General features: G+C 38.0%; 1 protein-coding gene and 1 long non-coding RNA gene across 11 annotated transcripts in view; one reads left to right on the top strand and one right to left on the bottom strand.

The window, feature by feature from the left end:
* The first annotated feature begins 1,201 nt into the window (after positions 1–1,201).
* Positions 1,202–11,848, top strand: LOC125161179 (uncharacterized). The gene is made up of 4 exons (XR_007150496.1): positions 1,202–1,382; positions 11,211–11,401; positions 11,594–11,634; positions 11,752–11,848. It is a non-coding gene; the product is annotated as an uncharacterized LOC125161179 (long non-coding RNA).
* The window catches only part of LUC7L2 (LUC7 like 2, pre-mRNA splicing factor), a 57,984-nt gene continuing 42,956 nt past the window's right edge, over positions 11,680–26,707 (bottom strand). For all 10 annotated transcript variants that reach the window (XM_047850828.1, XM_047850831.1, XM_047850829.1 and 7 more), the window contains 5 exons: positions 25,177–25,353; positions 22,832–22,923; positions 20,120–20,149; positions 16,647–16,838; positions 11,680–12,980 (listed from right to left, as the gene is read on the bottom strand). In XM_047850828.1, the coding sequence (XP_047706784.1) occupies positions 12,803–12,980; positions 16,647–16,838; positions 20,120–20,149; positions 22,832–22,923; positions 25,177–25,353 (669 nt within the window). In that variant the 3' untranslated portion in view covers positions 11,680–12,802. The remainder of the gene's footprint in view (positions 12,981–16,646; positions 16,839–20,119; positions 20,150–22,831; positions 22,924–25,176; positions 25,354–26,707) is intronic.

Below are 26,707 nucleotides of genomic sequence, written 5' to 3'. Positions count from 1 at the left end.
GAAAGTAGCTTATTGCCTTGAAGCCACTGCCCTACTGTCACCGACTGCCCCTCTGAGAACTGGGGGGTTAGGCCAACGTTGTCCTCTAGTGCTTTGCTCTCTAGTTCCTGCAATAGGTGGCGACCAGAGGATCCAGGTTGAATTCACCATTTGTTGGTGTCCCACTAACAGACTGTACTAGCTCTAACAGACAATGGGGCTGAATGTACACTGATCTACGGAAACCCCTCAAAATTTGGGGGAGAAATAAAGGCTACTGATGGCCATGAGGGACAAATTATCAAGGTTAGACCAACTAGTCTCTATCTACAGATCAGCAGGCTTCCTCCCTGATATTTTCTAGTGCATAGTCCCCCCCCCCCCCTTTTCTGGAGTATATTTTGGGTATGGAGATCTACAGGATCCGGATCTAACTACAACAGGTGAATTCAGGTTGTGTAGCTGAGTTGCGAAACCTATCCTCGTGGGTCATGCAAAATGGGAACCTATACAATACAGCTGCTGGTCCCTGGAGAGCAATAAATAGGACGATTGCCTGAGGCTATGGTGCTCTCATTATGGAGATGATGTTAACCTGTGATGATTTATCCTCCGACTCAAGCAGCTGTGTACTTAGTCCTGAAGATGGGAGGGAAATAGCTACAAGATGCAAGGGCCAGGTTAATTAGTCAAGCTCCTGGGCATCATCTGGTTGTGTAAGACAAAAGGTGGTTACTGATAAAAAAACAAACCTTCCCAATCTCTGAAACGGGAAAGGGATTACAGGCTTGTTGGTTTTTTACTGAGTTACTGGAGACCTTTTATTTCCCATCTAATCCAGATATCAAGACCTTTAAGGGATGCCTGGCTGGCTTAGTACAGCATGTGACTCTTGATCTTGGGGTAGTGGGTTTGAGCTTCACGTTGGGTGTTGAGATCTTAAAAATAAAAAATCTTGAACACCCTTTATATGCCTTGGCTAAGAAGGGAAGCGGACTGGATTGAGTTGCTAACCAATAAGAAGCTTTCTTAAAGGAAAAATTATAGTAAAACAAGTACAGGACCTAGGGGTCTTAATGCTGGATGTGTTGTGAATTTGAGGGAATTTCATATCCAGAAGGGTTTGGCTGGGGTTTGCAGCAATGACAAAATGGGAAATCAATTAAAGTTACCCGAGAAAATCCAGTAAGAATCTGTTCTCCTTGTAACAGGACTCCACTGGAAACACTGGTCATATTGTCAAGGCTTTGACTGCAATGTCCTATTTGAGAGAGGTCTGCATTGGCTCAGATACGACCAGACAGCATTAAGGCACTAAGGTTGATTTTTATGGAGCCTGTGAAGCACCTTGGAAACAACTGGCCTGGTACCTTGCTTGTGAGTGTTCCCAGGAACCCTACCAGGTGAGTAAGGAGGGTCACTTCCTGGAAGGCTCAAGAAGTTCAGGATATCTTGAGGACCTCGTGAAAGAAGTAACCCAAACCTACAGGTATTGTAGGCAAGTCTGGTGGCAAGTATTTGGTTTGGCTCTTAGCCTTGAAAAGCTGTTGCAGGCTCAATCTGAAATTCCTTATGAGACGCTCTAGCAAAGCAGATATAAAAGGACCTAATCAATCACTATTCTTGCTGCAATTGGGTAAATAATTTGGCCAAGTTTGTTAAAACTGGATTTGCTTTACAAACAACTGACTCTTAATTTGGCTACCTTTGACAGTGATTTTTAGAGAGGAAAAATGGAAATTGTTTTCATATGTTTTCATATGGGAGTTACATTCTAGTTCTGATTATCCTTGAATGATTGTTTACCTATAAAACTAGGCTGGATCCTGAATTCTTCTGGTTTCCTTGCATATCTGGCTAATTTTCTACTTGACTGCATGTGCTAGGCTTGACTTTGAAAGCTCACTGTCAGGACAGCCTCCTGAAAAGACACCACTGTTTCAATGAACTAACTTAACTGACCTCATTACAAAATGCAGAATAAGAGCTTAGGTCTATTACACCAGAGTTCCAAAATAATGGCTCTATGAAGGATGGGGATTCAACTTAGTACTAGGGAATGTCTGCAGTTAGATGCAAGGCAGTTTCATTTGTCAAAGCTATCTACATCCCTTTTCAGCAGCAAGTAGCTAGACTGTTCATAGCCCCTATTCCTCAAAAATGAAAAATGTTGAAAAGCCAGAGCTGCTATTAGCTCATGAGGACCAAACAGCTACTGCGTTACTGCTCAAGAAAAATTTGCCATGTCTATGGTCTGTAAAACCATGAGTCTTATCGCCCCTAGTCTTGCACTAATGTACCTTCCTCTTGCATCAGGAAATGTCTTCCTGTCCTGGACCATTACGTAAGCTAAAGTTCACAATCCCTCCAACTGTTGGGTGAGGAAAGGACCTCTTGACCAGGTGGCTAGGAATCTCCTGTTGGCTGTTTATATAGTTGCTGTAGCTTGGGGCTGCAACGGATTTCCCAATATCTAGCTCCAGGGTCATAGAGGAAGAATGGCACACAAATGTTATATGGGCCATAAAGATGTCAGGAGTAAAGTGTAGGAGTGTTGGCAACACCAACTCCATCTTTGGCTTTCCATCTTGTTCTACCCTCTGGTGCACAGGTGGTGACACTTGAAGTTTTTATTTAAATTCCAGTTAACATACAGTATAATGGTTTCAGGTGTACAATATAGTGATTCAACACTTCCATATATCACCCAGTGCTCATCACAGGTGTCCTCCTTAATCCCCCTCACCTATGTCACCCATCCCCCCACCCACTTCTCCTCTGGTAACCATCAGTTTGTTCTCTATACCTTAAAAGTCTGTTTCTTGGTCTGCCCCTCTCTCTCTTCCCTTTGTTTTGTTTCTTAAATTCCACATGGGTGAAATAATATGGTATGTGTTCCTCTCAATTCTCTTAGCATAATCATTTTTAGCTCCATCCCTGTTGTTGGCAATGGCAAGATTTCATTCTTATGGCTAAGTCTCACATCTATATCTATATCTATATCTATATCTATCTCACATATTCTTTATCCATCCATCAATCAATGGGCAGTTGGGCTGTGTCCATAATTTGGCCATTGTAAACAATGTTCTTATAAACATCAGATGCATGTATTCATTCCACATGCGTGTTTGTATTCTTTGGTTAAATACCCAGTAGTGTGATTGCTGGATGGTAGGGTAAGGGACCTCCGTACCGTTTTCCACAGTGCACCAGTATGCATTCTCACCAGCCATGCAAGAGCGTTTGTTTTTGTCCACATTTTTGCCAACACTTGTTTTTTGGATTTCTGAGTTTACTCATTCTGACAGGTGTGAGGTGATAGCTTGTTGTAGTTTTGATTTGCATTTCCCTGATGATGAGTGATGCTAAGCATCTTTTCATGTGTTTGCTGTCCATCTGGATGTCTTCTTTGGAGAAATGTCTATTCATGTTTTCTGCCCAGTTTTAATTGGATTATTAACATTTTGGGTGTTGAGTTGAATACGTTCTTTATAGATTTTGGACACTAACCCCTTATGGGATATACCATTGGTAATACCTTTTCCCACTTAGTATGTTCCCTTTTAGTTTGGTTGATTGTTTTCTTTGCTGTGCAAAAGCTTTTAATTTTGATATAGCCCCAAAGGTTTATTTTGGCTTTGGTTGCCTTTGCCTCAGGAGACCTATCTAGAAAGAAGTTGGTACAACTGATGTCAGAGATATTACTGCTTGTGTTTTCTTCAAGGATTTCACATTTAGGTGTTTGATCCATTTTAAGTTTACTTTTGTGTGTGCTGTAAGAAAGAGGTCCAGTTTTTCCAACATTTGTTGAAGAGATGGTCTTTTTCTTGTTGCATATTCTTGCCTCCTTTATTGAAGATTAATTGACCATATAAGGGTGGGCTTATTTCTGGGCTTTCTGTTCTGATCCATTGATCTCTGTATCTATTTTTATGCCAACACCATACTGTTGTGATTACTACAGCTTTGTAATATAACTTGAAGTCTGGAATTGTGATGCCTCTAGCTTTGCTTTTAGTTTTCAAGATTGCTTTGGCTATTCAGGGTCTTGTATGGTTCCATACACATTTACGCATTGCTCGTTCTAGTTCTGTGAAAACGACTTGACAGGAGTTGCATTAAATCTGTAAATTGCTTTGTGTAGTATAGACACTTTAATACTATTTGTTCTTGAAACCCACAAGCATGGAATGTCTTTCCATTTCCCTTGTGTCATTGTCAATTTCTTTCATCGGTGTTTTAGTTTTCAGATTACAGGTCTTTCACCTCCTTGGTTAGAATTATTCCTAGGTATCTTATTATTTTTGGTGCAACTGTAAACAGGACTAATTCCTTAGTTTCTCTTTCTGCTGCTTCGTCATTGGTATATAGAAATGCAACAGATTTCTCTATAGTGATTTTTGTATCCTGCGACTTCACTGAATTTATAAATCCTAGCAGTTTTGGGGTGGAGTCTTTCAGGTTTTCTACCTATAGTATCATGTTATCTGCAAACAGTGAGTTTGATTTCTCCCTTACGGATTTTGATGTTTTTCTTTTTGTTGTCTGTGGCTAGGACTTCCAGTAGTATGCTGAATAAAAGTGGTGAGCTGACATCCCTGTCTTGTTCCTGACAGCAGAGAAAAAGTTGTTGCTTTTTCCCTGTTTAGGATGATATTAGCTGTGGGTTTTTCATATATGGCCTTTATTACATTGAGTTATGTCCCCTCTAAACCTACTTTGTACCCATTATCCTGAATGGGTATTGTACTTTGTCAAATGCTGCTTCTGCATCTATCAAAATGACTGTATGGTCCTTAATCTTTTATTAATAGAGTGTATCACGTTGATGGATTTGTGAATACGGAACCACTCTTACAACCCAAGAATAAATCACACTTGATTGTGGTGAATGATTTTTTTAATACACTGTTGGCTCCGGTTTGCTAGTATTTTGTTGAGGATTTTTGCATCCTTGTTCATCAGGGATACCGGCCTGTAGTTCGTTTTTTTGGTTGTTTTGGTTTTTTTGTTAGCCGTGTCTTTATCTGGTTTTGGGATCAGGATAATGCTGGCCTCATAGAATGAATGTGGAAGTTTTCCTTCCTTGTCTATTTGCTTTGCTGGAGTAGTTTGAAAATAGGTATTCTTTTATTCTTTTAGAATTAATAATTCCTTTAATTCTTTTAAATTAATTTGGTAGAATTTGCCTGTAAAGCTATCTGGCCCTGGATTTCTGTTTATTGGGAGATTTTTGATTATTGATTGAATTTCTTTACTGGTCATCAACCTGTTTAAATTTTCTATTCCTTCTTGAGTGTTGGTAATTTATAGGTTACCTATAGGTAATTTATAGGAATTGATCCATTTCTTACAGCTTGTCCAATTTGTTGGCATGTAATTTTTCATAATCTTTTTAAATTGTTTGTATTTCTGTGGTGTTGGTTGTTACTTCTCTCTCATTTGTGATATTTATTTGGGGTCCTTTCTCTTAAGTCTGGCTAGAGGTTGGCCAATTTTAGTAATTTTTTTCAAAGAACCAGCTCCTGGTTTTATTAAGGTGTTTTTTTTTTTTTTTTCCAGTTTCTTTATCATTTATTTCTGCTCGAATCTTCTTTCCTTCCTTCTACTGGCTTTAAACTTTGATCTTTTTTTAGCTCCTTTATGTGTAAGGTTACATTGTGAGATTTTTCTTGCTTCTTGAGGCAGACCTGGATTTCTACATACTTCCCTCTCAGGACCACTTGTGCTGCATCCCAAAGGTTTTAGACCATTGTTTTCATTTTCATGTTACCATAGATTTTTTTTTTTCTTCCATTTCCTGGCTGACCCATTCATTGTTTTTGCCACCCCCATTTCATTGTTTAGTAGCATGCTATTTATTTAACCTTTATGTGTTTGTGGTCTTACCAGATTTTTTCTTGTGGTTGACTCGTAGTTTCATAGTGTGGTGGTCAAAAAAGGTACATGGTAGGACTTTGATCTTAAATTTGTTGAGGCTTGTTTTGTGGACTAATAGGTTATCTGTTCTGGAGAATGTTCCATGTGCACTTGAATGTGTATTTTTTTTTAGGATGCAATGTTCTAAATATATCTGTTAGGTCCATCTGGTCCAGTGTGTCATTCAAATCCATTGTTTCCTTGTTGATTTTCTGCTTAGATGATCTGTCCATTGATTTAAGTGCAGTGTTAACTACTAACATGGTATTGTTATCAATTAGTTCTTTTATATTCTTGTTTTATGTATCTGGGTGCTCCCATTTGGGTGCAGAAAGATTTACAATTGTTTTTTTTTTTTTTCTTTTGAAGTTTATTGAGGGAGGGAGGGAGGGAGAGAGAGACAGAGAGAATGAATCCCAAACAGGCATGTGCTGACAATGTGGAGCCTGACATAAGGCTCAATCTTATGAATTGTGAGATCATGGCCTGAGCCGATCAAGAGCTGAAATCAAGAGTTGGACTAACTCAACCATCTGAGTTAGGTGCCTCTACGGTCTTTCTTGTAAAGTCTAGTTTGTCTGATGTAAGTACTGCTACTTCAGCTTTCCTTTGGTATTCACTTGAATTATTAATGTTTCTCCACACCCTCACTTTGAAATGTGCAAGTGTCTTTAACTCTAGAATCTCTTGGGGCACCTGGCTGGCTCAGTGAAGCATGAAACTCAATCTTGCTTGGGTTGTTTGAACCAAATGCTGGGTAATGATTACTTTAAAAAAATTTTTTTTAATTAAAAAATAACAAAAACGTTGGGCGCCTGGGTGGCTCAGTCAGTTTGTGAGTTTGAGCCCCACGTCAGTCTCTGTGCTGATGCTTGGAGCCTGGAGCCTGCTTCAGATTCTGTCTTCCTCTCTCTCTGCCCCTCCCCTGCTTGTGCTCTCTCTCAAAAGATGAACATTTAAAAATTTATTTTTTTAATATACATCCAAGTTAGTTAGCATATAGTGCAACAATGATTTCAGGAGTAGATTCCTTAATGCCCCTAACCCATTTAGCTCATCCTCCCTCCCACAACCCTTCAGTAACCCTGTTTGTTCTCCATATTTAAGAGTTTATGTTTTGTCCTCCCTGTTTTTATATTATTTTTGCTTACCTTCCCTTGTGTTCATCTATCTGTGTGTTAAAGTCACATGAGTGAAGTCCTATGATACTTGTCGTTCTCTAATTTCACTTACCATAATACTCTCTAGTTCCATCCACGTAGTTGCAAATGGCAAGATTTCATTCTTTTTGATTGCTGAGTAATACTCCATTGTGTGTGTGTGTGTATCACATCTTTATCCATTCATTCATTGACGGACATTTGGGCTCTTTCCATACTTTGGCTATTGTTGATACTGCTGGTATAAACAATGGGGTGCACGTGCCCCTTGGAAACAGCATACCTGTATCTCCTGGATATATACCTAACAGTGCAATTGTTGGGTCATAGGGTAGTTCTACTTTTAATTTTTTGAGGAACCTCCATACTGTTTTCCAGTGTGGCTGTACCAGTTTGCATTCCCACCAGCAGTGCAAAAGAGATCCTCTTTCTCTGCCTCCTTACCAACATCTGTTGCTGCCACGAGTTATTAATGTTAGCCGTTCCAACAGGTGTGAGGTGGTATCTCATTGTGGTTTTGGTTTGTATTTCCCTGATGATGAGTGATGTTGAGCATTTTTTCATGTCGGTTGGCCATCTGGATGTCTTCTTTGGAAAAGTGTCTATTCATGTCTTCTGCCCCTTTCTTCACTGGATTGTTTTTTGGGAACATTTAAAAAAATTTTTTTAAATTGAGTCTCTTGTAGGCTCATATAGATGGGTCTTGGTTTTTTTTCAATCTACTCTGTCACCCTATGTCTTTTTTGATTATAGAGCATTTACTCCATTTACACTGAAAGTAATTATTGGTAAAAATTTATTGCTATTTCATAACTTGTTCTCAGGTTGTAGAGAATTTTTCTGATCCTTTGTCTTCATTTCATGGTCTCTGGTTTTCTTCAGTGACTATGATTTCTATCTCTTTATTCTTCCCATCTTTATTAGTTTTTGTGGTTACCATTAGGTTTGCATGTAACACCTTCTGCATATTGTAGTCTATATTAACTTGATAGCTGCTTAAGTTTGACCCATTCTTGACTCCTGTCCTCACACAGTTCAGGTATATGCTGTCATATTTTGCATCCTTTTATCCTGTTGTTTTGTGAATTCGTCGACTGATTTTTCTCAAAAGTTTTTTTAAATTTCTAATTAATAAAGTTTATTTATTTTGAGAGAGAGCAAGTGTGGGAGGGTCAAAGAGAGAGCCTAGCAGACTCCACACCATTGGTGCAGTGGGCTCATAACTTGAGACAAAATCAAGAACTGGATGCTCAACTGACTGACCCACCCCTATTTTTATTTATTTTGAGAGCAAGAGCACAAGTAGAGGGAAGGGCAGACAGAATCCCAAGCAGGCTCTGTGCTGTCAGTGTGGAGCCTGACACAGGGTTTGATCCCACAAACTGAAATCATGACCTGAGCTGAAATCAAGTCAGATGTTCAACCAATTGAGCCACCCAGGGTCCTGACTTTTTTTTTTTTTTTAACTGAAAATCATTTTTACTGCATTTGTATTTCCTACCTTCATACTGTCACTTTGTGTCTTTTCTATGCAGAGTCCCCTTTAGTATTTCTTGCAAGGGTGGTTTAGTGGTCATGAATGTTAGTTTTTGTCTGTGAAATTCTTTCTCTTACTTTCAACGTTAGCCTTGCTGGATAGAGCATTGTTGGCTGCAGATTTTTACCACTCAGTATTTGCAATATACCATGCCAGTCCCTTCTGGCTTGCAATTTCTGATGAAAAAATCTGACAGCCCTAAGGGTTTTCCCATATAAGTAAGAGTCTTTTGTCTTGCTGCTTTTAAGATATTTTATCACTATATGTTGAAAATTTAATTACAGTATGTCTTCGTGTTGGCTTGCTTTTGATTTTTTTTTTTAAATGGGAGTTCTCTATGCCTCCTGGATCTAGATGTCTGTTTACTTCCTCAGATTAGGGAAGTTTTCAGCTACAACTTGAGAGAAATTTTTTGCCCCCTTTTCTCGCTCTCTCTCTGCCCCTTCTGGGACTTCTATAATACAAATGCTATTTTGTTTGGAGTCACTTAATTCCTTAAGTCTATTCTTGTTTGGCAGAATTTTTTCTCTTTTGTTCAGCTTGATTACTTTCCATTAGTCTAAGTCATTAACTTGTTGCTGATTGTTTCAGCCTGCTGTTGACTGCATCATGTCTGTAATCTCCTTTATTACACTCATGTTCTTTTTAAATTTTTATCTCTGTCATAAGGGTCTCACTGATCTTTCATGCTTTTCTCAAGCCCAGTATCCTAATGATCATTGCTTTCAATTCTTGAACACGTATATTACTTTTATCTATGTGGCTTAAATCTCTGGCCATAGCCTTAACTTGTTCATTTGGGATAAATTTGCTCATTTTGTGTAAGTCACTGCCTGCTTCTGTGGGTTAGCCAGTTAGGTCTCTGGCTGCTGAAAGTATTGGTGTTACGAAGACGTCATGTGGTGTCCAGGGACAGGTGTTTCAGGGTGTGTCTCCCATAGGTGCTTTAAGTGTTCTGCTCCTGTTCTGGCTGCTCTGTCCTTCAGGCCTGTCATCTGCAGCAGCTCTCCTTGCCTCCTGTGAGCAGTGTTTGGTCCCTGGCCTGAATGTTCTAGCTGGCCAGTTTCAATTGTGTATTTTGGTCTGCTTGTGAGATGAAACCTGTTACCACCTCCAGTGAAACTGAGGCCCTACAAAACTGTAGTTGGGAGACATGCAGGGGCAGGGCTTTGTGCTGGTCTTCTGGATAAGGGGGCCCACCAGCCTAGGACTGAAGCAAGCCTGGGAGGAGTTCTATTGGAGCGTAAGGGGGTAGGGCTGTGAGCAAGTTAGGTAGCCAGCGACTATACTTCACTGGTTCCTGCAGGTGGCTCTTGTGTGTATGCTGAGGGGCATGGGAGGGTAACAGCACCAGCCAGTTCCTTCGTTATTGGAGAGGTGTCTCTGTGAACACTGCCTTTGGGCACACTCTGAGAAGAGCAAATAATCTCCCCACTGGGTTCCACTGGCGCTCTGCTGTTTCCAAGCTCTATGTCCCCAGATTGTTTGCCTACCTTCTCCAAGGGCAGCCCTGATGCCTATGGAGTGGTCTCTCCAGGAGCCCAACCTGCTAACACTCAAAAACTTCAGGCTTTAAACCCCAAAGCAGTGCAACAACTCAAGAAATTAATCCCTTCTCACTTTCCAAACCAATGGCTATGAGGAAACGTTCTCCTTCTGTGTTCCCTTGTGCTCCTCTCCACAGCAGCCAGGATCCATTTCTCCCCAAACTAGATCTCTGTGCCTCCTACCTTCGATTTGGTATCTTCCTTACCTTTAGCTGTGGCGTTTCTTTTGCCAGTCTCAAAGTCGATTTCTGGGGGTATTTAAGATGATTTGCTAGTTACCTACTTGTATTGTGGGATGAGGCAAGCCCAGGGTCCTAGTGTTCTGCTGCCATCTACCACCACCAGGTGGTGCCACTGAGGATAACACTGTGACCTTACCATCATGTTCCTTGCTTTAAAAAATGTGGGGATTAAGGTCTATGCAGCTGTGAATCATATGGCTTAGAAATAGGGGTGGAGGACATCTGCACAGTAACCTGGATCATCCATGTACCCACCCAATTGCCTCTTGTCAGTAAGCTGCCCTGAATAAAACTGTATAAACAGTAAAGACAGGTTTGCTTTATCCGTCTTAAGTCCTTTTCAGTATGGAGCAAACCGTTTTCTGAAAGATACAGAGATTTATGGTTATTCTAATTCAGAGTGGCCACCCTGGCTTAAGGGTGATGATTGGGATTTAAAAAAAAAAAAAAAAAAATCTGCATTTCTTAAAGTCCAAATGCTAGAAGTACCTAAGCAACAGAATTGTTCTAAAAAGGATTTTTTAAATGGGATTGATCATTTAGAGAATCCTGCAACTGAAGTGACCCACCAATGTAGCCCAGCCTGGGATGAGGATATTCTTGATGGACTACCACTGACCTGTTGATGGTTGTGTAGCCTATATTGCCTATAAATGACAACTGTATTAACTAATAATTATACAGCAGGTATACAATTAGACAGCAGGTAGTAAATTCTAGCTACACAAACAATGGTAAGTAAAACCTATTTTCCAATGTTTTGTTGGGAGTTTGGTCACAATCTTCTTGCACCTACCAGTTTAACCTGTTTATCTTATTACAGATCCGAAGGTATTAAATCCACAGTACTTGTAAGGATTGAGAATAGAGCAGACCACTAGGAACAAAGTAGATACAAAACAGTTTCTCAGAAATCAAGAATAAAAGAGAATGGGCCACTGACGGAAGATGGGTCTCAGATAAACTCTGAATAAACTGGAATACATGGAACCAAATATGGTAGAAAACTTTCAGGTAAAGATGCACAGCTTGGTAAACCTGGTGAGTGTCCCTTTTAGATGCAAATTTGCCACTTAAAATTAGGTTCCCTTCCCCTCTATGGCCCACACACTTAGGGGACCGAAGACAGTTATTGGAAGGTGATGTTTGTTAACTGTAACACAGACACTAACTTCACTGAAGTATTTTTGTTCCTTGATTTTCTAGAATCACAAGTGATACCTGCCCACTACTGTTTAAAATCACTGGTAGGTACCTAGCTCTTCAGTGCAGAAATTGTTATGCTCATTACATTGATTACACCATGTTTTTATTTTGGTTGGCTGAATGAAAACAAAACCAGAAAGACCCAATTTCTTTTGCAGGTCTAGTCCCTCTCTATAGCATTTGTTGCAGACAGCCCTAAAACAGCTGGAATACAGTCAGCAGGGGCCCGGGCTGGACCAGGCAGAGCAACAGTTCATCTTGGCAAGTATGTGTTTATTTCCTTTGGTGCCTTGCACAGTAAGGCACTGATGATGATAGAACAGAAGAAATGCCCACATCAAATAGTTCTAGTGACAATTTACTAGACAAGTTACAGTTTAATGATGGTGGTGGTGATTGTTTCATTTTATTATTTTTTACAATAAGGTTGTAGCCTTTATACTCCACACACACACACACACACACACAAAATAAAACAAGTGCTTATGAAAGAGTCCCTGCCCCACCCCCCTTTTCAAAACATCCTGAACATAGCAATTCAATAGAACAGAAAAATCAAGACATGTTGGATTTCAAAATTTCAATAAAAAAGCAAAGTATGTGATGCAACAGGCTGTTCAACTTCCAACTCTAAATAGGCACTGTAAAACAAAACAAAAACTCCGGATATTGAAATTTCTCCAGCACACTTTCCAGTATAAATGCTCTGTAATCAGCTCATAATAATGGGAACAGAACCTTAGAACAGAAGTCATATTGCTTCCCTGCTCCCCCTTTCTCCTATAATTAGAGGGTGGAGGTATTAGGGGATACAAAAGTCAGAGGAAGAAGAATTAAAAAGAAAAATTCTGAAAGCTGTTGTTTGTGGACTAGAAAGGAAGACAGCATTTTACAAATGTTCAAAAATTCCCAAGGCAAGCAACACAATTCGTTCACTATCACTCCTACTAGAAAGAATAAAGATATCGGCATCTTATTATATAAAACTGTACTTTCAGAATCGCATTACAGGTTCACCAGAAACTATGGATGTAGTTTTAGGCTTCATCAGGGAAAACAAGTTCAGTTCAGATCGAGTTAGATACTGTGCATCTAGCCTATTTGGATTGGAGTCTGGAACTGCTCACTGTAACCCCCAATAGCTGTAAACTAAACAATAGTATGTAACTCCATAGGAAGCTTAAGGATTGAGGATATGTACACAGCTAATTATATCTCCCCTGCTTCGCGCTCTTCAGAGCTCCTCCTGTCTTCTGATCTGCCATTAGCGCTCTCATAGGACCGCTTCTTATCTTTTCGGTCTCTGTCACGAGGTGATCTGTCTCTTGAATTCCTGTCTCTGTCACGTGATGCTAAGTCTTGGTCTCTGAATCTTTCTTTTGAGGATCTGAAAAATATTAATTTGAGGAGCAAAATGTGTTGGGAAACCCAATATCCAAATCAAAGAATCGGATAAATATTAAGGTACTGATAGCTGAAGATATACAGACTACATCCAAGAAAGACAGAGGAGCCAGTTTTCGGGCTGAAAAGAGCACTACCCAAGGTGACAAGGGAGATGGGTGAAAACAAGCAGGTAAGGGTCAAAAACCGTAAGCTAAAATAATGACTTCTAGGATATTCTCATTATTTCAGAGGCAATCATAAAATGTTTCTAATTCATGGCAAATGTATTTAATATGAAAATAGTACATAGACAGTATCTTTAAAAATCAAAGTGTTAAACCGATTTTAAAAAAATCTATAAACAGAATACAGGTTCCAAACTGGATGGAAATTTAAAACTTACAACTGAGGTCAGCAAATCTTACTTTCTTTGCTGTTGGGCCAGAGAGTAAATATTTTAGGTAGATATTCTTCTTCCTTTTCTTTTTATCAACCCTTCAACAATTTAAAAACCACCCATAGCTCACTGGCTATTCAAAAACCGGCTATGGGGCCAGATTTGGCCTGCAGGCAATAGTTTGCCAACACTCAACTTAGATAAGGAAGTACTCAATTAATGATATGGCTTCAGATAACCATTTATTATTTTTAAAATCTTTACTCCTCCTGAGTGAGCTCATTCAACCAACAGAAAAAAATAAGAATGGAAGACAGAAAGATGATCACACTACATCTTGATTAACCATAATGGCTTCTTTACACCATCTCTCCATTCCCATACCCAATTTCAATGAGAAAGGTAAGTGATAACAAACTCTTATCAGAGATTCAATCAGAAGGAAAACCAAACGCTATGATGGGATCAGAATATGAAATCTATACTTTCAATCTCTAAAATGAATTAATAATATATATTACATATATTTGGTTCTTTACAGGTGACATGGTACTTTTACATAATCATCTCTCTTAACCAGGCTTCAGATTCTAAGTGTGAACATGGGTTAGCTAATACTGTGAGCTTCTAATGCAGGAAAAAAAAAAAGGACTGAACCAAAAAAGGTTGAAAGATTAAAATGTCAACTTTGAGCATTCTACTTAACGTTAGAATAAGCTTAATTTTTAAAAGATGTAGGAAAAAAAAAAAAAATCACAGTGCATGTCTGGTTACACTGCTCCTCTCCAGAATCTTTCTAAGAATGTAACATGGACAGAAGATGCCTAAGAATTAGATACAACGGCAGGTAAGTCTCAAAGGTCAGTAATAACTGGAAAATAACCACGAGATGAGCATCAACTAGGATCTTGTGAGAGATTACAATGTCCCTTCCAGAAGCATTTTATTTACACTCAACGTTTCATTCAAATTACCAATACTAATAACCCAAGTACTTAAAAGATGGGAGATGACAGGATAATTAGATTATTTGGCCACAGCCACCGAACCCAACTAATCTGACTGTGAAGTCTGCACCATGTGTTTGAAAAGACCAGGATGTAGAAAAATGCAAGCCAAGTCCTCATTTATTAAGGTAACTGTTGCCAGGGAAATGTCACTAACAGAATTCAGACCAGTATTTCACAGTTGGGGTGGAGAAACAGTAAATCATTAAGACTCTGAATTAGGACTTTTACCTTGAAATTTAAACTGAAATATATAGCAGTAACTTGACGTTTTATGTACTAACATGTAGGTTTGAATAGCAATTGGCTGCTAATTTTTGGTAAAAACACAATGCTGCTTTGAAAGAGAATAAGTTGTCGAGATTAGAAGTGCTCTTGAGAAAAGCAAAAACTTTTAATAGTTTTACAAAAATAAACCTGTTTATGAACATGCTGAAAACACCAGGGGTGGCATGTAGGATAGTGGAAAAATGTCCTATACAACTTCATAAATGCAGGAACCATTTAGGACTAGGATAACACAATCCCAGGGGAGGAGACGTGCCCCTCCCTTCCATCCCCACCACCAACAGACATCAGAGTTCACAGATACCAGAAACAATGACAGGTGGGCAGGTTCACAAGACGAACTCTCTAGACCTTCCAACAACCAGTAGGGTGATTCCTTTTTTTAAATGCATTTATTGGGCACTGCACTGTGGGTCTACAGTTTTAAGAGTATGAGATGAATGGCCAGCAAGCAAATCACTTTAGGAACTATGTCCCTTATAAAGTCCCTCCTCATTCTCTGCAAGCGTCTATGATAATCCATCTGGAATATCTTTCTCCTACCTGGTTTTACCTACTATCTGAACCCATTTTTTTACTTCTCTGGTATTTCCCTCATCTAAACTCCTGTATTATTTTGATGTATACTTTAGCACTTTATATGTTAAGTATGAGATCAGTCTGTTTATTGTCAAAGATGTTAGTCTTGTGTTCTAACTTGAAAAAATTGCTCAACTGTTACCTTCTTTTTTTAGTAGGCCTAGTATAGAAGCAAGTATACGACTCTTACTGATTAAAAGTTAACTGAAGAACTACTTAATGTCCTAATAAGAGAACTTAAATCTTTTCACTGGAGAAAAAAAAAAAAAGGAAAAACAGCTGAGGTGAAGGATAGGTTAATTAACCCATGGTGGGACCCCTTTTATAATGTGTGTATATATATATATGTATATATATATATCTAATCACCACAATGTTCACCTTAAATATCTTATAATTTTGTCAATTATAACTCAATGAAGCTGGGGGTGGGGGGAGAGACCTACTTGGAACAAGGTAAGAATATAAGAAATATTTAGTGAAATCGTATTAACCTATTAACTCTGCTTGTGAGTGATTTCAAACAAAGGCTTCCCTCCCTCCCACCCCACACCCAAACAAAAAATTTTTACCACCTTTATGTGGATTCTCTCATGGGCTTTATGCAGAGTAACTGATAGAAAATTTAAGACTAGTAGGTGCTAGGCACTCAAAAAAGATTTATCACATACATAGTTAAGAGTTCTCAAGAAAAAAGCAATTTTAAGCATGGGTTATGTGCCATAGAAATGACCTGGCTTTTAAAGACCATCTTGTGACCTGAGAAGTTTTGGGAGCTTGGTCGATGTAGCCTGTGTGTACTTAAGGCTCCACCACCGAATACTAATCCTTTATCCTGAATATAGTTTCAGGTCCTTAAACACACCACATCCTTGCAACCTTTAAATTTCCATGCCAAGAAAGTCTACCCTCCTTAAGAGTCTAAGTCTGCCCCACCAAGCTAACTGTATATAGCAACGCATACCTAGAGTGCAGATTAAACAATATACCAGAATGTGTCTGCTCTGAAAAAGTGCACCAGCTCAAAAGAAGTTTGGAAAACAGAAGTCAAACAAAGATAAACTCTTTAAATGAAAGGACTTCTTAAAGCCCCTAATGCGCCAATACATACTGAAAAAATTGGTACTGGTACCTAAAATTGTCCACAAAGTACTTTTTTTTCCCCAAGACACACTAAGCAGAGAAAAAGCAATAACCTCTGCCCATATCGGTTCCAATTTCTTTACTCTGGCTCCTAAGTGTATTATTTAACTACCCATATAATCAGGGGAAAAAATGTTACAAACTCACACACAAATGTGTACATGTTACCAGATGCAAGTCTCAAACCAATAGTATTCCAAGTGTAAACCTTTAATAAAGGTAGTTCCATATCCTCTTATGGACACCTCAGTACCTCCTCCTGGATCGCTCTCTGCTCCTGTCTCTAGAACTGTGCCCACTTCGCTGGTGGCTACGGCTGCGGCTTCGGCTGCTAGAGCGGGATCTGTGGCGATGGCGTTTCTCCCGAGATTTGGAGCGAGTTCTCCTCTTCCGTTCCCGTGACATGGAGCGAGACCGGTGTCTGCGATGCTCTCTGGACCTGGACCTACAAAACCCGTTTGCTTTAGTTTTTAGCTTTCTCAGCAATGCACTTCTCATTTGCTAAAGCCTCTTCTTTAAAGAGAAACAATCGCTCAGTAAGCTTGATGCTAGTTCTATTTCAAGTCAGCTAAATCTACACCAAAGTAAAATGCTGGTATGTTAAATAACTACATACTGCAATTTCAAAATGAAACATTAGTTCTTAAAGGTCAATAAATATCGTATAAATTTACATCAAGAATATCATAAAAATTAAATCTATACCACTACTATATGCCAGGGATTGTACTATCTAGATGATTTATTAGAGATTTGTAGTTCATTTAAGTAATTTCTAAAATTTTTTTGTTTCTAAAGTATGCATCTGATGGACATGGATAAAAAAGGGAGGAGAGGCATAAGAGAGATCAGTGTTTAGGATAATGTAACTCTGAATTTAAAAGGTTGTATCTTATGACCATCAAAATAAGTTTTAATGTCCGCAATATGCCTAGTCACAGTGTAATCAACACAGTAAGGCTGTTCTCTTGTAAGCAGTACTTAGCTTGGGAAGGAAAAAAACATGTATAAATCATTTTAGAGAACTTTAATCATAAAAAAAAAAAGTGTGAGTACATAGGACTATAGTCAAGGAAAAACGGTTTGAAATAGCTAGAAGGAAAAACACTTCTGGAGCCTCCAATGGGTCACAAAACTCACAACATGTGTGTGTGGTAAGTGACGGAAACCAAGCAGGAAGAAAGATATGAAACTTTGTTCTAACTGTCCCTTTTTAGAGTGATAGCAATGATCTAAACTTGACACTGACATTGCATAACTAATGGACTTATACACTTAAAATGGCTGAACTTACAGCATGTAAATTATACCTTAATAAAGCAGTTAAAAAATTGTTAAAGTCACTTTAAAAATGTAATGTTTTCTCATAATTTAATAAATTCAAAAGCATATTATTCAGGTGATACAATTTACAAACCGAGCTCATTTTCAAGTGATTATTTTATTAAATCAAGTTTAAAAGCATTCAGCTTATGTCAACATTTATATCCAAAAGAAGGCATAAAGAGTGGACCCAGCATCAACTACGGTTGAACGAATATTTCCACAACTGAATAAAATCTCTCTAAAAAGCAGCATAGGGAAAAGAACATAAAATTCATTCAATGCAAGTTTAATTAAATGGGATTTAGTCACTCATTTTGAGCTATAATGAATTGATGTCTTTCAATGCATAATTTCATTCCTCTTTTACAAAATTCTAGATAATTAGTCGTTCATTTAAAAAGTATTTACTGGGTGCATCTTGCACTAAGTACTAGGAAGACTGAGCAGCAAATAAAGCAAAGTCCTTAACCTCATGGAGGTTCTATTCCACACAGAATTCCACACAGATATGTAAGCAGTAAATACTGTAAGTCGGCTAGTAAAAAAAGGTTATATTAAAAAGGTAAAGATGGACAGAGAAATAAGATTGTAATCTTTTTACAGAATAGGAAAGGCTTTTCTGGTAAAATAGCATTTAAGCAAAGACAAAATAAGGTAATCAGCCATCTCAAAGAAGATTGCTTCAGGTAGAGGGAACACAGGGGCAAAAGCTCGGAGGTAGAAGAAAGTTCAGCATATTGAAGGACTAAAAGATCTGGCTGGAATGAAGTCAAGCAAGGGGAATAATTCAGGGTTTTAAGGGCAAAATGACCAAGTACCATATCATTCAAACTAGGGTGCTTTCAATGGTTAATTATATAAAAAGCAAGGGCGAGCTATTAATAAATATGCTGACAGAAGACACAAACTGGTACCTACTTACCCCAATCTCAGATCGATTACTTAAAAGCTATGGCAAGGATTTCCACTTCTCATTAAGTGAAATGGAATACCTTTTGGCTGACGTAATTTATTTCACTTTTTAAAGGGCATATTCTGATTGATGTATGAGAAACAGATTGAGGTAGAGAAGGGGATTGGCCAAGTATAGAAAAGTGCCTTGGAGTACAATGGTAGAAATTAACGTACTGGCCTCAATATCTGAAGACTTTCTATGTACAAACAGTTTAAGTATCTTTTCAACAAAGGGACTAATTTGCATTAATCAACCGGTAAACAAGAACACTATCAACATTTAATGTTTCTATTCATCCTTGATTTCAGAAACAACAATATAAACTGGCTGACACAACTGGTCCCTTTTATTAGTTTTTTAGTGTTTGGAGCAGAAACACATCACTGAAAGATCCTAAAAAGTACTATGGGGCATCTAAAAGAAATGCAGGTTTTTCTTTCATAACAGCAAATGCTCTAGTATACAGGGAAAAGTTCTTGAGAAATAATTAACTTTAGAGTTAAGAGTACTCCAAAGGTTTCAGAAAGTAGTTATCTGAGCAAGAAAAATTGTAAGATTTGACAAAGAATGACAAAGGGCATTCAAAGTGGGGATGGACTCACAAGAACGACTCAAGGATAGGAATGAAAATTGCACACAAAAAATTTAAAAAATGACATACACCATGCTTCCCCACCTTTCTCAGAAAAAAATTAGCAACTACTAAAACTTTTAAAGAATGTCTTCAAAAAGGTGTCAAATATTAATGTCAAAGCTTTAAAAAGAAAGTGTTCTCTTGTCCTCTTTAAAGATATAAGTGCCCCTCTGAAGTTTTTTGTGATCTCGGTACAAAGTTATAAGTAATAAACATATAAAGTGAAGACCAGGGTATAAACTAATAAACATTTCAGTTTCCCTTCAATATCTCACTATGGATCCCTCTTTCAAAAAGGTATTCACTATTCAACCTGCTTATATTTTCAACAGGTACACCCTACACCCTCCCTCCTTACTTTGATCTGTTTCTTACATGCACCATGAAAATTATTGTCGCATATTTAGCCTGCACTTCTAAAGATTTCAAAGAAATATTCTAAAATATTTTTAGCTTTCCCTTTTTTTGTTGCCCAATAGGCTTTATGCCCAACGTGGGTCTTGAACTTACAACTCTGAGATCAATAGTTGCATGTTCTACCAACTGAGTCAGCCAGGCGCCCCAATGTTTTTAGTTTTCCCTTTAACTCCAGGGCACTGTATATATTACTCCAATAAAATTAGGCTGTAGTTCATGAGTACCTTCTGACCAATTTCATCTTAAAACAAAATGCCCATACTTGAACTACAAAAGAAATTAAGAGCACTACTCTATTAATTCTCATTCATTTTTAAAAAATATTTAATCTATGAAAACAACATCTGGAAAAAACCCAACTTCAATACTTATGTACATTTTGTGTAAAACTTACCTTTTGGGATTCTTGCTATGTGATCGAGACCTGAAAAAAGAGTATCTATTTTTAGGAAAAAAAGACTAAGAAAAAGTACAATGCACTGTTAAAATTACATTCTTCCTGATTTCTAATCTTTTAAAATGTGTATTTATTTTGAGGGAAAGAGAGTGCAGGAGGGGCAGAGAGAGATGAAGAGATGGGAGAATCCCAAGCAGGCTCCATAATGTCAGTGCAGAGTCTGATGCGGGGCTTGATCCCACAAATCGAGAGATCATGACCTGAGTCAAACAAAACCGAAAGTCAGATGCTCAACCGAAGGAGCCCCCAAGGCACCCCCTGATTTCTAATCTTTTCATTCTATAAATATGAAACACATATGAACGTGTGCAAATTTTTCCAAAATACACCACAAACCGTACAGACTTCCCCACCTTGGCATATGAGATCCCCTATCTAGGATACCTAGCTCTCTAAGAGAATACACTCCTAGGAGGGGCACCTCAGTGGCTTAGTCAGTGAAGCATCCAACTTCAGCTGAGGTCATGATCTCATGGTTTGTGATTCAAGCCCTATGTCAGGATCTGTGCTGACAGCTCAGAGCCTGCAGTCTGCTTCAGATTCTGTGTCTTCCTCTCTCTGCCCCTCCCCGACCCATGCTTTGTCTCTCTCAAAAATAGACATTAAAAAAAAAATTTTTTTTAATTACAAAAAAAAGAGAGAAAAAAACATGATCCTGGGAGTAAAAACCACAATAAATAACCATTCACTAATTCCCCAGGAAATACTTCCCAACCTGGAAAAAATTCGTTATTTATATCTCTGTCATCTTTTCTTTCCCTGTGGGAACAGGGTAAAATTTCTATTATCTGAGATATATTCACTTTTGAACTATAACCTTATAGCGTAATCGCTACAACACCCAACTCAATCTTACAATATCTTTCTTAACATGACACATGATACCCTTATTAAAGCACTCTTCACATTTCTTGGCATATAATTAACACTCAATAAATAGTAATGGCTAGTACTGTGGTTACTAGGAAACCATGGGTGTCTTGTGGGGAAGATACAGCACAACTGAAGGATGAGCTTTGGACTCATCCTGATTTAAGTTTTAACTCAGCTGCATCACTACCTGTGACCCAGACAGATAATATATATCTTCCCTCAGCTTTGTTTGCCATTTGCAAAAGCAGCACAGCAATGTAAATTTCACAGGCAATTGTAAGGATTAAATGAACGACTATAGGCCAATTCGTAGCACAGGCCTGGTACATAACAGGCACTCAGTAAGTAATAGTAGTTTTTATCATTATCCTTTTCAATACCATAGCTGGAATCCCATCTTGTATAACTCCGTACTTGCTTGTAATTTCTTCATCTTTCATTCTTAGTTCTGATACTTCCTCAAGTTCACAGGTTAAAAAAAAGAAGACTTCAAACACATTTCTGAAATAGCGTCACATTTTACCATCGATGTTAAAAGAAATTTGCCAGTTGGCAACAAAGGAGTAAGATGTGGTACACTTTCTTGTCAGCCACAGATGTGAAAATGTAGTCATGGCAAAGAATTTTTGTTCTCATGCAACTATCATTTGAGTTGAATTATATAAATTAGTGGCACTATATTCAGAATTTTAAAATCAGATTTCTAATGCCATTTATACAATCTTATAAAGCTAAGCAATATTCCCACAGAAAATCAGTGTACACAAAAGAGAACAGTGATAGAGCTATGAGGTAAAATTTATGGTAAATGAAGAACATATATATCAATGGATATACGACAGCACTCCCCTTAAAAAGGGAAGTGTAGTTTTGTTTCATTTCTTCACTGCAGTGCAAAAATATTACCTGCTACAAGTCATGTAACACAAAGTTAGTTTAAACATCTTGAAAGAGACTACGGTAAAACATGCTCAAAGCCTGGGGGAAGTTGCCATGACCAAGTCACATATCATAAAGGGTTTAATTAGGCACAAAATCTGCTGGGAAGTATTTAACTTCCAGAGATGTGTAATACAATTAAGGAAACACTATAAATGAGAACTACACATAACTCTTTTGTGGCATATCTGTCCATCCTGAAGTTGTTAAAGAAGTTATGTACGTGAGTTCAAAGAAGGTTCCCACCACGATGCCACACAATTTGCTGCCAATGGGTAAAAGTGGCTCAGAACATTAATGTGTAAATGTTTACTAAATATGAAGAATATGACTTTATCAACTAATGAATACCAATATAAAAATTGCATACATTTAGCTATTATTAAATTAATACAATCTTAAAAGTTTATAGCTCCTAGAACTGAAGAAATATAGAATCAAAGCACAATGTAAGATAACCAATGAAACAAACAAAACCCAAACTAAGAATAAAGCAGATCACAAAAATAAAAATAGTTTTATACCAATCTGGTACAAACGCAGCCATTATGAAAACCAGAGGGCTAGAAAGAGCTTTGTAGTAAATCTTACAAAAAATAAGGATGTGACTCTTTACTCACTCTTCCATACATGTTGAAGGAAATCACCCTGATTTAAATGGCTGCAAGTTAACATTTTTATAAACACTGTTTCACATAGTAATACTTTTAAGAGTAAACAGAAATTTCCCACATGCAGATTTAGTAACACCGAAAATCCTGTATTAATCACATCTCTTTTTAGAGCCAGGGACATTCAACATCAGATAGTTGGACTATTCAGTTCATCACTCCATACCTCCTCAGCTTCTCCCTTTCTTCTCTCTCTCTTTCTTCTCTTCGTTTCAGGCGTTCCTGATTTCTTTTCTCCTGTTTCTCAGCTACAACTCTCTTAAAAGACAATGAGAATTCAAATAATAAAAAATGAGAAGCATTAGTTACTGAGTCCATTCTTAATAAGAATTATCCTACACTCTACGACATGTGGTACCCAATACAGCACAGGTAACATCAAAATCTGTTTAATAACAGTTCAATTAAAAGTTTTACTGGGTAAAATCATTATGCAAGTCTAGTTTCCAAAATGTTTCTTCCCCCCTTCTGGGGAACATTTGTAAAATTTCATGTTTCTTCATGACTTAATATTTCAAAATCATTTCTACAAGACTTTTCTCCTTTGAATATTTTCAAGCATTACTTTGTATATTTCAAGTCTTTTTTTTTTTTTTCCAGTAATCTCTACACCCACGACCCTGAGATCAAGAGGAATATGCCATGCCAACTGAGCCAGCGAGGTACACCTATTTTGTATTTTTTTTTTAATTTTTTTTTTCTTCAACGTTTATTTATTTTTGGGACAGAGAGAGACAGAGCATGAACAGGGGAGGGGCAGAGAGAGAGGGAAACACAGAATCAGAAACAGGCTCCAGGCTCTGAGCCATCAGCCCAGAGCCTGACACGGGGCTCGAACTCACGGACCGCGAGATCGTGACCTGGCTGAAGTCGGACGCTTAACCGACTGCGCCACCCAGGCGCCCCTATTTTGTATTTTTTAAAGAACATTAAGCACTATAAATCACTATAAGCTCCCATTCTCTATGATTTCCAAAATAAAAATGTCTTCTGTCACTTCCAATTACCACCTCAATTCTGCTGCTTCAAAAAGTACCAGTAAAAAGCTAAATAGTCCTGTTGCTAGCTCTGTATCTGCAAAGATTCCCAAACAGTACTATTTTTGAGTTTTAACTTAGACCCCAGTAACCATGTGAAATAGTGAAACTTAGTCATTTAAAAAAACTTACCTCAAATCATCCCAGTTACTCAGAATACTTAGAAGAGCTCACTGTTAATTACAAATACAGAGACGTCCCTAAGTGTTTCTGACTCCACATTATTTTAAATGTGAAACTATAGATCTTGGGTTAATTTCAGTAATAAAAGTCACTATCCAGTGATTGCCACCTTTGAGCCAGTCTCCTACTCATAACAAAACGCTACAGTGCCAAAATTTTTAAAAAACTAGCTGCATCAGGGGCACCTGAGTGGCTCAGTCAGTTAACTGTCTGACTTTGGCTCAGGTCATGATCTCACAGTTTGTGAGTTCAAGCCCTGCATCGGATTCTGTGCTGACAGCTCAGAGCCTGCAGCCTGATTCAGATTCTGTGTCTCCCTCTCTCTCTTGCCCCTCCCCCACTCGCATGCTTGTCTCTCTCAAAACTGAATAAATGTAAAAAAAGAAAACAACAACAAATAAAACTAGCCACACCAGATTCTTGAAAAGTAAATTGACTGTATCCATTTATTCTGATCTTTAACCTCTTTAGAAATACCCTGTTTGTTGTTTTCGTGTCTTCTCAAAAGAATTCAGCACGAGTAGGAACTGTACTGCCTTTCTCACAATAGTGGTATATATATGTTAAGTGATAATAACTGTCCTTTTTTTAAAGATAGGTTTCATTCTAATTCCTTTCTGAAACAGGAGTAGGAGCATAAAATAAAACTAGAGGTCCTACACTACAAGCTTGTTATGAAGAACTGCAAAATATTTCAAAAAAATACTAGACTCATTTTCTCAATCTTCCTTTAAAGTAAATATTATAACGGGGAGCCTGGATGACTCAGTTGGTTAAGCGTCCGACTTCGGCTCAGTCATGATCTCACAGTTCGTGGGTTCGAGCCCTGCGTTGGGCTCTGTGCTGATAGCTCAGAGCCTGAAGCCTGTTTCGGATTCTGTGTCTCCCTTTCTCGCTGCCCCTCCCCTGTTCACACTCGGTCTCTGTCTCAAAAATAAACATTAAAAAAAATTAAAGTAAATATTATACTGTTTATTTTATAGAAAATAGAATAAAAATTTGGGGGGAATTTGTATGAAACAATTAGTTCAGAACTCAGTTTGCAAGATTCCTAATTCAATGTCCTATCCAACACAAAACACTATCCCCCAAAATAAGGGGATAGTATTTAAAGTCTGTTTTTCAGACATCATCCATTAAACCAGCTGTTATCTCCATTTATAATCCTACTCTATTTGGTATGAATTGTTAGCAGAATTTCAGCCAAGATATTACACAAAAAGATAACTAATACATATCAAAACGAGTGATTAAATTAGATAAAGTGAAGGATATTAATTTACCAATGTACCTTTAATTCTTCAAGTTTCTCTCTTATTTCAATAAATCCCAGGTGCAGTTTACCCCCAAAATGATCAGCCAGTCGTCTATCATTATCATGAAGACCTAAATAGGCAGAGCAGACTTCACAGACTCGAAGTTTCTGTTGTTGGAAACTGGAAGCCGGCATAGAATTCCTATAAACTTCCTGAACAAAAGTGAGAAAAACAATATTCATATAAACCTCACTGAGTCATACCACTACACAAAATACACTATGTACATATAAAGAAAAGTTTTCTGATGAATACGCAAAAGTATGGCTATTTTGTTATGAAAATCATGGGTTTTCCATTACCCTCATCCTCTGTCCTTGGGACCTATCCAATGGAAGTAAACTGTATTTTGCCAAGAACTACTGTAAGAATTCTACCATGACATAGAACACGACTTTCGGAAAGGCCTTCTCAGTGTTCTGGGTTTTCTTTTCTGCAATTTTTGTTAAAAATGAAACGAAGCAACCCCAAAACTATATACATCAGTGAAGGATCAAGAAAAAAGTCACCCACACTGGCAGAGATGGAATGAATGTCTTTGGTATTATTACAGTTTCCTTCCACTGCCTTCTTACCCACAGGTCATTTCTTTTCCCTTTGGAAATGTGGACAGGGCATACAAATGGTAACTTTCCACCAAAAGCAATAGTTCTATAAGCAATGAGAGGAAGTGCCTTAAGAGTAAGATGTCTTACACTCAATCATTTTTCCTTACTGAAAATATTCTGGTTATCGTCTGACACAGCCACCTCTCTACCTAAAAAACATTACATTTCCTGGGGCACCTAGGTGGCTCAGTTGGTTAAGCGTCCAACTCTTGATTCGTGAGATAGAGCCCCACATCAGGCTCTGCAATGATGGTGTGGAGCCTACTTAGGATTCTCTCTTTCTCCCTCTCTCTGCCCTCCACCTCTGCTTGAGCATGTGCATGCACTCTCTCTCTCAAAATAAATAAATAAAAAAAAAACTTAAAAACAAAAAAATTCTATTTCCAAGCCTTTATGCAGCTTTGGCTTTAGAGATATTTAAGTGGACATTGCTGGAGGGAATATATAGAAAAGTTCTTTCAAAGGGAGTCAGTAAGCTGAGAAAAAAAAATCACTAATGGCTGTTATCACCTGTGGATCAGTAGTGATGGGAAATAATATTTACAGTTTCAAAAATGTCAATACCAAGGGACGCCTGGGTGGTTCAGTTGGTTAAGCATCCAACTTCAGCTCAGGTCATGATCTCACCATTTGAGTTTGAGCCCTGTATCAGGCTCTGAGCCTGGAGCTGGCTTCAGATTCTGTGTCTCCCTCTCTCTCTTCCCCTTCCCTGTTTGCATGCTGTCTCTCTCTCTCTCAAAAATAAACATTAAAAAAAATTAAAAAGTGTCAATACCAAGACACTTATTACAAAAAGGAAAGCACTGTAACTTCAGTCGAAAAAGAGGCAATATCACCAGAAATGGGACAAATTACTAGCATGTGCCTTCTGATGCATATAACATTACTTAAATGGTAC

Source organism: Prionailurus viverrinus, chromosome A2 (assembly GCF_022837055.1).
Source record: "Prionailurus viverrinus isolate Anna chromosome A2, UM_Priviv_1.0, whole genome shotgun sequence".
Lineage (NCBI taxonomy): Eukaryota > Metazoa > Chordata > Mammalia > Carnivora > Felidae > Prionailurus > Prionailurus viverrinus.
The sequence above is the reverse complement of the archived record's forward strand: the minus strand, read 5'-3'. Positions and strand labels throughout refer to the sequence as shown.